This window comes from Caloenas nicobarica, chromosome 7 (genome assembly GCF_036013445.1).
Source record: "Caloenas nicobarica isolate bCalNic1 chromosome 7, bCalNic1.hap1, whole genome shotgun sequence".
In the NCBI taxonomy this organism is placed as follows: Eukaryota; Metazoa; Chordata; class Aves; order Columbiformes; family Columbidae; genus Caloenas; species Caloenas nicobarica.
Window position 1 is genome coordinate 27,619,665 of NC_088251.1, and position 16,251 is coordinate 27,635,915.

General features: G+C 37.5%; 1 protein-coding gene across 1 annotated transcript; it reads right to left on the reverse strand.

The window, feature by feature from the left end:
• Positions 1-1,685: 1,685 nt before the first annotated feature.
• Positions 1,686-4,616, reverse strand: LOC135991020 (pulmonary surfactant-associated protein A-like). The gene is made up of 4 exons (XM_065639253.1): positions 4,466-4,616; positions 3,769-3,813; positions 2,828-2,905; positions 1,686-2,110 (listed from the first exon to the last, which is right to left on the reverse strand). The coding sequence occupies exons 1-4, from the start codon at positions 4,614-4,616 to the stop codon at positions 1,734-1,736; spliced, it is 651 nt and encodes a 216-aa protein (XP_065495325.1). The 3' UTR covers positions 1,686-1,733.
• Between the last annotated feature and the right edge of the window lie 11,635 nt (positions 4,617-16,251).

The window sequence follows — 16,251 nt, forward strand, 5'->3', positions numbered from 1 at the left end:
CAACATGATACCTTCTTTTTCCAGGCAATCATCTTGTTCTAACAAAGAATCTGTCTGATTGAAAGACTCAAAAATTACTAACAAGGTTTACTCATTAAGATACTAATAAGTAAAATGCAAGAGGTGGAGGTAGTTTTAAGTAAACCTTCAACTCTTTCTAGCACATTTAGTGTAGCTGTTCAGAGCTAAGCCTAGGAAAATGAAAACGTATTAATTTAGCCTTATCTTTTCTTAAAGTTACCGGAGAGTCAGAATTTTTGTCACGGCATGATCTATTTCCTTCCCATTCAAAATTATTGTCCAAAATTGTATCATGGTCACAAGACTCAAAGGAAGATGTTTTGTAAAGCAGGTTCACATCTTGAAATCTATTCAACGTGGTACTGTGTGCACTTTTCCCATTTCAAAGTCCCTGCCCACCCCCAGATCAGCTGGAGCGCTGTTTGCAATGCTGGACACAAATCCTCCACTGCCAAAACCATCCCTTTAATTCCTGCATCTGAAGATGCTAAAACTTTCCTACTTGACAGGGCTTGAAGTGACCATGTGAACCGATTCCGTCTCTTCCTTAATGCAGGCTAGGGGCAAGGGACAACACAGCCCAGGGTCAAATCTAGGTTCCTATGGGGTGTTTGCACAGAGTCAAATGTCAGGAGAAGGAGAGAATGAAGCAAAAGTGTTTATGCATGTTTTCTAATTCCAGATTCCTTAGGTGGTGTGAAAATGTTAATGGATGGGCCCAGGACTTCCTCACTGCAAGGTAAGCATGTGAGAATTTGCTACTTGTGGTGCTTTACTGAGCTTCTACTGTTCCAGCTACCCAAACGGAGTAGCAGTGAAAATATTTTCTGAAAAGTCGCTTCTTGATCCTAGCAGATTGAGTCACGATCTGACCGTGTGGTTTCTTGGCACCAGCAGAGAAATAGCTTGTGTTTGAATTGATTGAACCAATCTTACCTACTCGCCCCAAATAGTACGTGGTTGTTCAGGGGTTTGGGAGAAGACAGGTGATCTTCTAACACTGCAGTGGTCATAGTTCTATGAGGGAATGAGATCTTTTAGAAACAGTATGAAGTCTTTGGTATTTCTATGTCTACATGGATCTAATGCAAGGTTTATCGTAGTGTTTTATGGAAACTAGCTTCTGAAACTAAGAAAATTAATTTTAACTGGTACCATTAATATTTTTATAAAACAAAAGTTAAATACGGATGCTTAATGAATCGGTGCGTGCTTCATTATGACACTATACAAGCCCTATAATGCAAAGAGACATACAAAATCTGAGACCATAATTGCTCCAGTGAAGTCAACCTCTGTTCATCTCTTTTAAGGCTGACACTACTAAATACTCGTAAATACTTCCACTATGAAACCACAGACAATTTTAACTTCAGACTTCTCCAATATTCCAAGTCAAAACTCGGAATTTTCCTCTAATCTTCACAAAAGCACAGTGCACAGAGACAGTCTGCCATGAGAAATTAATTCTGAACTATTCCCAACCCTCCAAAAAGAGAGAAACACATCAGATTAAGCATATTTTAATTAAGTTAATCACCTACCACATTTGGTGTTTTCTTAAGGATAAAAAATAGAATCACAGAATCATAGAATACCATAATATGATTAATTCTAGATTTTCTGACATAGACTAATTGCAGAAAATGCATAAATCTGCAACACAGGATATTTCATTGTTGTCTACTCTAAGGTGGTTGAAAGGCCATTTTTTAAAATTCACAGATTGTGAGACGATACAGGTTGCATTTTTTGTCATTCCAGCTCCCATCATTGTACATCTCTACACATTTTTCTGTCCCTTTGCCATTAGGCTCATATTTGTGCCACTTGGTATAATTCAGAGGTGTGCCATCTATATACCTAAATTGACCTGAAGTGTCACCTCCTTTAATGCCCAAGTAGGCATATCGCTTATACTGTTTCACAATACTCAAAATAGCATTATTTTCCTCCTCATTCATGGGAGTCGCAAGAGTTCCTCCAGCCTTTTCACAGGATTCTAGTGCAGATGCAAAATCAGCTTCCTTCCCATTGCTGGCAAATATTTTCTCTCCTACTTCTGTTATTTCCCCATTCAAAGCAAGCACTAAAACAGGAAAAGAAAAAACCTAGTTAGCTTTTTTAAGCTCCTATGGCATATTGATGAGAAAACAGAGAGAAATCAAGAGAAAATTAAAAGTAATAAGAAGAACAGAGGAGGGAATAGAAAGGATGAATAGGAATAAAAGTTTTCAAAATTTTACCGATTGACTAGTTGTTCAATAAGTATATTGTTATGCTGCTTGTGACCATTTGTCATTGTTTTCTCCAAGACAAGGACGCCCCACTAACACATGCTACATACACTTTTAGCCCACTATTAGCCTGTGTACTCTCTAAAGAGGATCAACTTGCTTCAAATTTGAACAAGCGAAACAGAGAAATGATCATTTTTGTGAATTCCTTCTCAGGAAAAAACAATTTACCACCTTCAACAATCCAGTTGCTGACAGATAAAAATACTAGCAAAGTGTTACAAGGCTGAGGAGTTCCCATGAATCCATGTGGAAAGTGCAACATCAGTTGGAATTTTTTTTTTAATGAATCAAATTTGAATAAATGAACATTAGTGTTCCTGAACAAATATGCTTCTCCAGGGAAAATTAGTCCTGATATCCCCCTGCTTTGGATAAGAAAATGGAGTTTTGTGACGCAGTATGATTTTCAAGTACAATTTCTTTCCTGCAAGTCATGATTTTATAATTATTTTTGCCTATTGCACTTAAAACTGATTGTGAGCTTAAGTAAAAATGTGAAAAATTACCGCCTTCAAGTCTGGAGAGTCGTTTTCCCAAATTTACTAAAATATTGTAGAGCTCGGTGTCCAGAGAATTACGCAGACCTACACAGATAAAAGTAAAAGTTATACAATCAAGCAAAACTAGACTCTGCTGATAGGAACAATTTATTGGACAAAACTAATAATTTTGAAAACCTAACGAGCACACAATGTATTTTTTTTAACATCATTTGGTATAAAATAAATATTTTCCCAGTATTTTTCCGTGCTGTTGTTAACCTATATGAAAGCAAACAAACGAAAAAACCCCTCCAACCCGCTGAAATGCTGATAAATCCCATCCGCACAGAAGAAAATGATTTTTTCTAGGTTGAAGCCTTATGTTTGTCATGTCTGTGAACGTGGCTTTGCCAAAGAGAATTTTTTTCGTTATAATAACAGTTAGTGAACAGGCACAAGGGAGACTGGAGAAGGAACAGCTCCTACGGCACGACACCATTTTCTCTTTAATCTGCTGGATGGATGCTTTGTGTTTGTACAGTGGTTTCTTATTTCAATGGAAACCATAAATACGGGTGTAGGAGAGTTTCTGCATAGGTTGTGTGAAATGCGGTCCATCCAGCACTGCTTGCTAAAGATGGGAACTCGCTGTAAATGTAGGTACTTTTTAATACAAATTTCCATGGGTAACGAAGGTTCTACATGTGGAATAAAGTTACTAGTGTGCTCCCATGACCTTGTTCCCATTATTCACAGATAAAACAAAGAGCAATGTAGAAGCACATAATATTACTGCATATCTCTCTCTCTGAGTTGCAATGTTGCAACTCTCACTGCATTTTACAGTCAGTAAAAAACCAACATATTTGGCCCAATAAAGAGAGTCCGTTAGACTGACAGAACACTACAGGGACACCAGCCTTTTTGACATGGTGGTCCAACACCCCCTTTTTCTCCTTTCTCACCTTGTACACAAGGAAGACCACCGTTTCCAGAGGGTCCTGTGAGACCTGGAAAAGAGAAGCATAATTTTCTTTCCAATTGATGTATATTCTAGGAACTTCAGGATGAAAAAGAACTTCACCTCAAACTGAAATGTGTTCCGTCTATGAGTAATTTTGACAGTGCTTTAGCCTTGGTAATTGACCTGGAGAAAGTATTTCTACATAGAAAGAAAATTACTCTGCCAAGTGTGTTTCTTACCAGACTACTTTTGCAGACACCATCTTTGAACACTAGAGAAACGTGACATGAGTCTTTTAATTACACTTCTATATATCGAAATAACTTTTTTTTTTTCATACTAAAAACAAAACAATAAAACAACAACAAAAAACCCTAGAAAAATCTTCTGCTGTGAAAGAAGCAATTCCCTTCGGAGAATCAATGGAAAACGATGACAAAGAGATATATATATATTTAATATATTACATGTTTGAGTATAAATAGTCTGTTCATTTCCCCTCTTCTCCCAGAAGAGAGAGGGGGTGTATCTTTTAGGACTAAAAAAAAATTAAACTGACCATTTGCTCCATTCAGATTTCCCTCCTCTGTTTAATGCAGCTGCTTTGTCAAGGGCACATGTCCTTCTGTGCTAACCGTTTTTATCCACGCAGCCTTCATGATAAGGGTTTGTTGCAAAAAAAATGGAAGTTTACTTACCTGGTAGAGGTGACTGCCCTCTCAGACCATCCCTTCCAGGCAGTCCAAAGATACCAGCTAGCCTGGGAACTTCTGGAAATTTCCGCAGTGCGTGGCAACTCACTAGCAAAGCAGCTACTGCTGTGAGCATGTAAGACGAGTAAGACAACATGGTTGCTCAGGCCAGCTGTAAGAAAACCCACATCAGGCAATGATTCTGTAAGAAATTGTAGGCATTGGCTTCTGTATATGAACACTTATTTCTCTGTGTCCCGCATGCCTTCTTGAAATATACGTTCTTTCCTTGTTCAAACAAAGTCTATGGTTTAGGCATAAGAGATTTCCCAGATTTATTTGGCTACAATTGCATAGCCTGTACACAAACCTTTTTCTGGACTGATACAGATTGGTATGCTCATTACAGAATGACAGCTACACACTTGGGAGCAGGCAAGACAAATCACCCTTTTTGCTCTCACTGACTATTTGTTGGATTAATCCTTGAGAAATGACGGGTTCAGTTGTAACTGATCGTTCTTAAGCCATTAGTTGTCTGTAAGGGCTGTAATCGCTCAGTGAAACATAGATGCATATGCTACCAACCTGAAAGGGACACAATCTGTTACAGCGGTGGTTGTGATGGTTTGGAGCTAGTTAGCAATCTCTTTAAACACAGTACTATTTCAGCACATTTATTTGACATAAGCAGATTGATAGAGAGTTTTATGCATGTGCAAAATTTTATAGCTCAATTGACATTCTGATCCTGTTTTGAACAAAATTCCACAAGCTTGAAAATGTCAGAGTTAGTCTTGCAGAAAACGCATTTTTGCTGGTTGGCAATAGGCTTGTCTCATTTTATCCTTTCAGGTATAACATTAAGTAGGGTTATAATCTCAGTGCCAAGATATCATGACTAAAAAGCACTCTGAAACTACAGATCATGGTTTTACAATGCAACTAGTGGGTATTCAGCATTGGTAACGCTGTGCAGTTATAAAACCTGAACCAATGGACTATAAGACACTGTGGCATGGAGATGTCCAGTTATTGGCACCATTCAGTTAAGAGAGATAACGAAAGGTTGTTCAAGATGTCAGGATGGGTATCCCTTTCTAATGAGATGACCACGATGGGCTGAATCGCATACAAAGCATATAATTTAATACCCGTGACTTCACTTTTCTTTTGGCACGAATTAGGGAGGATCATGTACTACACTCTCTTAAAAACTTCCATCTTTAAAAAAAGTCAGAACCAACAAGATAATTTTGATTGGCACATAGTATGTTCTAAATCCATCTTCTCTTAAAATTGAGAATAAAATCTTGGCTGGTTTGAATGCAGCACAGTTATCAACACCTGAGCTCATCAACTAAAACAAGGAATTTTTTTCAAAGCATATATGCCAAGCAGAATGAAAATACCAGTTTACCATTATCACCATTTATTAAATGGATACACTAAAACTGGACCAAGCTTTTTAAAAAGAAAGTATTGTTCACATCTTCTGGGCTGACTCTACTATAGAAGGCTTTTGACATTATTCCAAATCTGCATCAATATCAACTGTTTTTAAGGGCAAAGTTCACTTGTTTTTCTATAAGAAAGTCTCATAAAAAACAATTTGGCGTGACATAACTGAATATTCTTATGTCCAGGGTATGTCATAAATGTCAGCGTTTTGCTGCATATAGAATCTGTTTAAATAACAGCAGTGTCTGCCTGTTCCACCTGGTCAAGAATTTCCACTTTAATGAGTGGAAATTTCAAATCCTCCTGACAACACATGTACTGTATTAAAATTGTTGTTGAATTTCACGTGTTGAATCTCAAGTGTCTCAAGTTGTTTACCCTTTGCTATATGGAAGGCTAACAGACACCTCTGACAATGCTGACCAGTGACTCAGAGAGCAGATTAATACAGTCTCTGACAGAAACCTACCTTACGTGGCCAGGAATACTTACATCCCGAGATAAGGAAATGCAATTACAAGAGGTATTCTTCGTCTGGTGCTGATCATTCAGGGAATTAAATTTGAATGGACTACTGCATCCAGCTCATAATTGGATTACAATGCAGAGTCAGAGTCCTGATCCGTTATATAGCAGAATGGAAAAAACAGCTCTTCAGTTTTAATCCCATTTTAATGACCTCCATCAGTCATTACAATCTGGTGTCCTTCAGGCATCTCCTCATCTATTAAAATTGCTAATATGAGCAAAGTAAAAAAAATACTAATAAAGGAAAATTTAATTTTAAAATGTAAATATGACCATGGAAATTAAAAGGAACAGGTTTGCCTTCTAGCTGAAGTTCCTTGTGATTTATTAAATGAAATTCAACTTACCCTTCTGCTTCAAAGTGAAATGAAAGAGCAATTCACACAAGTCCCCTTTATATAGTGTTGTGTTTGTTAAATGACACCACTGAAGCAGAGACTGAATAATGAGGGCACGAATGAGTCTTCTTAGTTTTGCTTACACACCTGTTATGCAAATACTGAGAACAATTTTAAGGGTTGAGAAATTTCTTTTTCTTTTATAAGAATAGAAAGCCCAAGTTGGAGAAAAAACAATCTAGAACCAACAAATAACTCCAGATTTGTAGACACATACAAAATGTATAAAAATTAAAAATCATGTATAAAAATTTTAAAAAATTAAAAAAAATTTAAAAATCAATAACTTTTAGTGATTCTAAGTGTTATTGTACCAATATTTTTTTTCTTGTTTTAAAGCAAAAAAGGCATATGACCCACCAGTGCCTTTTGTAGAAGGAAAGGTGCTCTTGTTAATTAGGGAAGCATGTTACCTTCCACATAGTCTGTCCTGATAATCAGAATTCTAATCTTTGCTTCCCCTCTCTTTATGTGATTTACCTACCTTACCGTAATATCATTTTCTAGCTGTGTGTACCTTCAATGTTTCTGTGAGCATCTGGTCTCTTTTGCCTCTAAGCTCACCAGTTGAAACTATTTCCTTCTATAGTTAAATGAGGCAGTTTAAAAGCACTGGTATTAAGTGTGGATTAGAAAGTACCCAGTAGGTAAAATACCTTGTTTCTGAATCCCACAGCAATTTGGGAATAGCACAGGTACCAGGCAACTCAACGCAGTCAAGACATGGCTAATCCTGTTTGTGAACGGCAGCAGACCTCTGGGGTACCCACAGCTCTCAGAAATTTCTGCAGTTCAAAGATAGGACGGAATTTATGGATGCGGATTTGGGGAAGTAATATTTTAAATGATTAAATGCCGAAGTTCTTGGGAATCTAACTTACCAGAATATAACCTCATGCAGATCCAGTTTCTAGGCAACTCTGCAACAGCTGGAATGGTTAATACTGTTCTGTGATATCACTGCCCATATACATCCTCCCCATGCATATATACGCAACTTTAACACATGAACAACATGAAAAATCTTTCCAGATTTGTATTATTTCTTCCACCTAACACAGCTTATACTTAGAAATATTGGAAGCATTAAGCAGGGAAGTCAGTAGAGCCCCGCTATTTCTGTCCAGTCAAGAAACTGTGGCATGAGCAAAACATGGCTTATAATGGTTTAAGATGCAGAAAAACTTTATAAATTATTATCTTTTGCCAAAACTTTTAAAGAAACATACATTTGATAACAATTCTTCTCCCATGAGTCATATAATACTTACACAATGGAAGCTGATAAGAAATCTGAAACATAGTCCAATGTGAGAAATTACTTAATCATTAGATTTACTTTCCTTAGTTATGCAGCAGAGAATTTGGGAAAACAAATATACTAGAATAAGGAAGAAAGAAAGTAAATATTTTTTTTCTGCAACCTAGCACCCCTGTAGAATAGCCAGGAGGCTCAGTATTCTGAAATTCACAGGTAAACCTGTGTGAAAATGGCTGAAGATTTTTAGCTGGGTAACAATGCACAAAACCCAGCCAGGGAACTCTAATGGTTTCAGGGAGCCCCAGCTACTGCACCCTTCTTTCTCTCATTAAGTAGAGCAATAACATTCCTTCTGATGTCTCCTAATGTGTTAAATATACTGTGGTGTTAACGCCAGTGAATTCAACCCAAACCCCACAACGGCCTGCTCAACTATTAGCAACGGAGTACTTGGCAAAAAAAGGAATTTTGTTTTCAAATACACCACATACCCAGAAAAACTTACTCTCAAAAAAGTAATTTGAAAACTGCCAAGGTGGTTTCAAAACCAGAACCAATTTTACGTAGCCTTCAAACCTCTAATTTTCAGAAAACAAGACAAACTCTCTATTTTGCTCAGTACACTGTTTTGAAATGAGCTGATTGCTCACAACGTTATCATAGGCCAATCTGCATAAACCTACGCTGCACTCTTTAATGCTTAATGCAGTGCTGTACAGTCACGCTGGTTTATTTTAGCAATCTGTGAGACATTAATCTCAAATGTGTCGCTGCGCTGCAAGTTCCTGATGGCAGCTCTCTGAGCTTATCCTCCGCACAGCATCTACGTGGTAAACAGGTGTGGTCAATTCTCCATCTTTACCTCCTTCAAAACAACAGTCTTTTTTTTTTTTTTTTTTAATATTTGTCTAGCATTTCCACTGTAATCTATCTGCTCTGCTGCTACAGATCTTAGAATCATGTAGACTTAGGTGCCTATAGTCAGTTTTAAGAAGACTCATTAGCATCAGCTTAAACTCTCATCAGAAATACAGGGAACTAAACCTATGTCACCTATTACATCATGAAACAATCCAATGGGTAAAGTGCTGCCTCCTCCCTACTTACAGTTTAATTTTATTGAGACAAATCCAAACAAAAACCATAGGAAGGTCAACAAGTCCCCCTGCCTCTGGAAAATAAGGAACACTGATAAAATTATTTTTTTGCTAGTTTACAGTGCATTGATGCAGGAATAGGATGAAAAATGTAGAGAGTATGGTACCTTACTACACTGCTAACAGAGAAAGAATACAAGTTCTGCTGTGCGTACATCTTAAAATCTGTATTATTGCTGTATGTACTCTAGACTCGTGCCACTTTAACTTGAGGATAAGCATCTTGCAGGAAGAATGTAATTTCTGATGAGACATATTTATGAACAAACATGGTATCAGTGGCATGCCATCAACTTAATAATACACTGTTATTTTGGAGAATGGATCCCAGCACAGAGATTTCTAGGTTTCAGTGTAAGCAGGTAGGTGGAAGAGAATAATGCTGAATACAGATGATAAAGTTCCTAAACAGAGGACAGCACAGATGGGGAACAGAACTTGGAGTAGCGGATTTTAAAGAGCTGGTTCTACCAGACTGTACTGAACAGCCCTTGCATAGCATTGTTTTGTAAAGTACAGGAAACATAAGCTTAAGACAAAAAAAAAAAAAAGAAGAAAAAAAAGAAGAAAAAAAAGCCTTCAAGAAATTAAATTTTAAAAAAAGCACATACCTTTCAATCTATTTTCTAGGAAAAATCTATTTTTCTAGGAAAGACAAATTGAAACCATACGATCAACAAAAGGAGTGACCAGGTTTTTCAGAGCTTTTATTAAAAAAACAGGTATAGCCCTCTCCTAGCAAAACCTTATAATCTTAAAACAATGTTAACAGAAGAACTTACTTGTCCTTTATTCTCAGATTATATCCAATTCCTTCTTTCTCATATAACTGATTTAGACTACAGATTCATAGTCAGCATACTACAGGATACCAGCAAAGCGGCCTTTTGAATGATATGGAAATGGTAGGCAAGTGGCCAGACAAGTCATTTGACTGAACCACTGCTCCTATGCATTGAAAAAAAAAGAGAGAAAATCAACTAGTGCATATTAAAACAAAGGCAGTAAGCAGCTCCTACTTTGATGTAACACGGCAGATTTTCAGACGCAGCTGTCTTCATTCCTTCAGGCAGGACAAGTACTCTCCCCTTCTCCCTTCTCATATTGTCTCTCCAGGCTTAGTAAAAATGTAACCATATTGTAACCAGCTTCTGTCTTGTCCTTTTAGAAACAAACAGAATAATCTCATTCTAACTCACCACCTAATAATGATTTCCAGAAGGTCTGTATTTTACCTATTTCACAGCTAGGGAAACTGAAGTTGAGAGACGGGCTATCATTGAGCATCATTGAGGAAGTCAATTTTTTTCCAAAAGCATCAATTCACTTTTCTATCCTGTAGGCCATATTACCGACTCTAGAATTCATCCTTTTATTTTTCATGCTGAGCATGTAGCCCTCTATGGGAATACTACATGATAGTGTGGGAGATGATTGCTAATTCTTGGTTAACAACACAGCAAAATTACCCGCTTCAATATCAATTAGCAGTGTCGTGATAAGAGTAAATATTGCCTTTTTTTTTCACTGGAAATAGTGCAAAGAGTAATCGTAGAGGTGTCCTGCCATATTGTATTCCCATGGAGATGAACTGTGCCATGTCCCTCCTCTCAAAAGTGGTAATATAATAGAAAACAATTTGTGATTGAACAGTCACTGTCCAACATTGCCTTGGAAACATACGCTTGCAATTCATATCTTGCCCTTATAAACAACCACCTGGCCCTTGTTATCAGTCTAAAATAAAGATAATCTAGCCTGCAGATAGCAAAAAATCCTGCTAAGCTGTTATTAAATTGTTATTGCTGGGAAATGGCCCATCTAATGTCTCACTGATAAGTGTAACAACATATATATTCAAAAGCACTGTCAACATTTTATTTGCAATTGAAATTCAAAGTTGTTGGGAGAAACTTATTATTGAAAACACACGGCAGAAAATACAGAGTTACGAATGAAAATAATAAACTCACCAAGCTGCTGTTAAGGTCTGATGGTCACAGTAAATGAAGCTGTTTGGCATCTTACTGAAGGGACCCCAACTGGTAACGAATTCCCAGAGCACGCCACTTCTCATGGTTGTTATTGCTGTTATGAGCTGCAAATTAAGACAATAGGTATTACTGAATTTCATTTTGCACAGAACTTTACAGGACATTGAACACAAAATTCTGTTTTAGCTGATAGTGTGGTTTGAAGCGCATAGTATTTAATATACTGAACCTGTTTCTTTTGTAATGGCACCTTTTTACATCCTAATTAGCGCAAAGGCATAGATGAACAGCCATGGCAGCTTCTGCCTGCAGATCCCCGGCAGCTTCAAACCTGCCACACCGGGCACTGCTGGCGGGAGAGCTACAGTGCTGAGGTGCCAAGGAAAGGGCATAGACTGGAGTGGTCGAGAAAGTAGATTAATCTCCTTACTTTTTGTTGGTACCCAAACTGACTTGAAACTATGTAAGGTGCAGTTGTTGCAGAGGCTTCAGTGTAGAAATATCCTTGGAAGACTCCTGTAAGGGACTAAGAGAAAAGAAAGGCTCAGCTACATATATACATACATATATATACATACATTTTATATGTATACACATACATTTTCCTTTCACCCTGAGCATTTCCCTGACTCTAGCTGGGGGTCTGGAACAGAAAACTCTAGAACCCAAATAGTAAAGAGAGTTATTTTGTAGTTTTCTGCAGTAATATTGTTTGTTACTAAGTTTTCAAAAATCTTAGACTAAAAAGGTTATTGATATTTTGAAAGATGCTTATAGTTTTACTCTTTCACTACAAACCAGTTAACTTGCTGAGTTCCTTAAAAGACTTTGCAAGCTAAACCCTTAAAGAAAATAAACACACCTGGATGAAATTGTTTGGATTTTCCTATATATTGAGGTATGACCAAAACCACTCATCTACTAACGTAGATAATACAGATGATGTATTTGGAGGAAAAGTTTACTTCTTATTACCAATTGGCTAAGTAAATAGGATAAAATTGAGGATAAATTCAATAGAAGTATGGCTTATTTCAAACCAAAGTGGCTTTGTTTGCAACACTCGTTGCATTGGTTCAGCATATGTTTTGAGATGCTCCCTGGAGAATGAGGACTCATGTTCACCATCTTGACAAGGTCAAAATGGCAAGATTTGAGCATGGAAATTCTTCACACCCAAAAGAATACCTTAAGGCCTATGTCTGGCACCCTAATAAAAAGTATGACCTCTCCCTGCAAACATGTGCCATGTTTATATTGTTTATATCCTCAGATCATTGTTGCTAAAACTACACTCTTGTTATACCATTTTACTTGTTATTATTACAGTCTGGGCTATACTGAGAGTCTTTTGTTCTGATTATAAAATGTGAAAATGATACCCAGAACTGGAAAGATTAGCAAGATGAACCATAAACATTCATTTGTGAGGGTTAGAAGACTGCTGCAATGTAACTGAAATTCAAGCAGCTGAATCTATGGCATTTCAAAAAGCATTGCAATACCCAATAATATTTTTTTCTTGTTTGTTTCTTTAAAGATTTCAGTAAAATAGCCACACGGAGCAGAATAGAACAGTAGCAAGTTCTTGATTTATTTACTTTTTAACCAGTAAAGAGTATTTTTGTACTGAACAGAATGATTCAGGGAACACTAAATAAGGTAGGAATATGCAATTCACTTTGAGTTTAAAACATAACAGCTGCACTTCTAAAATCTACTTACCAGTGACTTTCAAAGGGAATTTTGTACTCGGTTGCCCTTCAGAAACTTCCTTAGGCACATAAAATGTTAAGGAGAAAGGTGAAAAAAAGAATGGGAAGACTTGGAAAAGGAAGGTCTGAAAAATCCCTAGGAGGAAATTCTTCTCTCTAATCAGATATTGAGAAGGAAAAAGGCAGGCTGTTCCATCGTTGGTTAGGATAACAGCATTGTGTTAGCATCTTCTTTATGCCAAGACATAACCCGCTGCAACCTGTAGTGCAAGTTGCATCAAGAAGCACAGTCCCATCTGTTTTCTTTTCATTCTGGAGTGCATTTTCTTTTTTAGCTAGCTAATTAAAGCACATTGGAGTTCATCTAGTAGATAAAAACAAGGAACAGATGAAGACCCAGAGAAAAAGAAAGAAAACAAAAGGCAATGAACAGAATCCTACAACATTGGAGTCTCTCTGGAGAGACTGAGAGATCTTGACTATTGCTTGAGGCCAGAACGATTCAAACAAACTGTTTAGTAGGCTATTAAACCACAGCAGACTTAGCTTGCATGGCAAATCAGAGAGAACGTTTAATAACCCTGAGAAATGTAATAACCATGGATGTCAACTACTTAACTAATGAAATATAATTTTGTTATTCCATGGGGGTCACTCCTTACAGCCTCTACAGCAGCTTTACGTGCAGTTTTGAAGCGTAAACATTATTTTTCTTAGTAAGACAAGAGAAACTACAAAATTATCAATAACCATTTCGGCCACCTGTTAAAATGTATTTATTTAGGTTTAAGTTTGGTTTGGCATTCACTGCTCTAATTTGTGGAATCATTCTTGGACGCTGGCGTGCAGAAATCCAGCCCCTGTATGCTCCAGCAGCTCCTTGCCTGGTTAAGGAGCAGTTGTCCTGTTCTTAGCGAGGCAATCTGAATCACAGCCTGGCCTGGAGCTTTCGGATCCATTCTGCTAAGCATGGCAAATACATGTGTACCCATACAGTGAACTATGTGTATCTCCATACCTTTTCCACCCTCAGTGCAAAAGCACAAACAACAACTTCTGTTAATTTTCTCTCAGATCACAATGTATGTACATACCATCCACCTACATAGCCGTTATTTTGTTCAAATATTATCTTCACAGCAGTGACTATCAAAGATGTTACAGATTGATGGTCTATCTGTGCTGTTCTGGAAATATAAATAGCAGCACAATCGCGGGTACCCTTTTTGTTGACTGCTGTTTTCCATTCATTTTAGCAGAGACATGAACTTCCAAACAAGTACTGAACTAAAACAATTAGTTCATTGCCTTAAATTGTTTTCAAATTGTTTTTAATCTATTATCACATTGATGTAGTTCACATGCCACAAGTACAGTGAGGTTTACCTAAAAGTCTACACCAATAGCCTCAGATAGGTATGCCAAATCACTGGAGCAGCTGTTGTCCTGCTCATAGTATTTTCAATGATTTTGCCTTTTCCTGCCTTTCTATAATCTCCTGAAACACTTCGTGGCTTCCTACATCTTTCACCAGTCATATACTTGCTTGTTCTCTGAATATTCTTGCCTACATTCATGAGAGGGAAGCAGGTTGTGGTATCTTGTAAACTCTAGTTTGTATGGGAAGGGACTAGGGACTAGGACAGAGACACACCAGCAACAGCAGCAGCTGGCAGGCAGGAATATGCTGGTTTGTCAGGACTGGGAATCTACACAAGACCGCTTCAAATATGCTTATTTTTAAAGTAGTCTCATTGCTTATCTGTCTTACCAGACTCTCTCAGCGATTCAAGCTAGAAGAAAAGCATAGCATAGGTTTTTCCTAACCGTGCCTTTTCAGATGTGTGTTCAGGCCTGTGCAGAACCCAGCCTGCTGAGTACATGGAATGTCCCTTTCACAAGGTCAGTCCATATCCACTGTTGTCGTGGGCAATCATCTAAAGAGGAAGTGAATTTTAAGTACTAACTGCTAAAAATTAGTTTTCAAAACTGCTGACTGTTGCAGTACCAGTGTTACCACGCAAATGGTACATTGCATTTCTCTAGCACCTATTTCCCCAGCTATGTTTCCACACAAATGTGGCTCAGCTGTCTAATAACTTCCATCTTTTGTGTTATTTTACCTTTTTGGAGTAATATACATCACTTATCTGTTACAATGACACAGTAAACTATTATGCTTTCCAAGGACTCACACAAACTGCCAGAATAAGGGGCAAATTCAGAACTATTCTGAGAGCATTTGACAAATATACACTTCAGGGCTGCTACATTCAAAATCACTGGAGAGCTCCCAATAACTTAAGACAGAGTGTAGTATACAATTTTCAGTGAAGTGATACAAAATACACTTAAGCATTGTAGACAACATTTGAAATATTCCTTAAATAGCTTTTACCACTGCTATTGTGGGATGAGCTGGGAGTTTTTCTTGCCATAGAGAGTCCTGCTGTACTATTCCTGACACTCAATCCCCATTTGGTAAAAAAACAGGTTCTGCTTTAAGACAGGCTTTAAAACATGACATGAAAAGGAAACAAACACTTTCGCTTTGTTTGTAGAACTTTCCAACTGAAAGGCTTTTAAGCTTTTTTCACCGTTAGTCATGAAAGCTAGAAATGCACTTGAGTCTTGTAAATGAAAGCCGAGATACTCCAGATACTGGCAATTGCTGCTTTAAGCTAAATACTGGGTGCCGGAAAATGACAGCACATAGAGGGCAATCTGAGGCTTCAAGATATTTGCTTTACTTGTTTTTGCTGCACAAATAAAAGATCTACTTAGCAGGCTTAGGAAGTACCACTAATAACCTCCTTGTTTCCATTTAGCTGTAGCTCTCCATAATAAAAGGTAAAGAGATAAAAGGTTTAAAAATGCATCACTTCTTCCCCTTTCCTTTCTTTGTTCCTATCTTTACTCTTTACCCTCTTTGCCTTTCTTCTGTGAATGCATATAGCTGCTTAAGCAGGGTGGAGAGGGCATAAGGGGATAGATGGGTTAAAAGGTTGTGATCTGTAAGCAAAGGAGCATTGATCAAACCACTTCAGAGTGGGACACCCTTGCACTGGTGTCATTGGATTCATAAAGTGTAAGGTAGGAGATAAGAGAGTAACCAATGATCATGATGTTGCTTAAGAGGTTTCAGGATTTCCAACTAAATTTGGTGAAGTACTTGGCCCAACTCAGCTAAAGCAGCTTGTAGTAGCTCAGCTTCCCTCGTATCAAAAATGAAAGTTTGAATCAAAACCACGCTTGGGAATAATTCTTGGGGAAGGCTG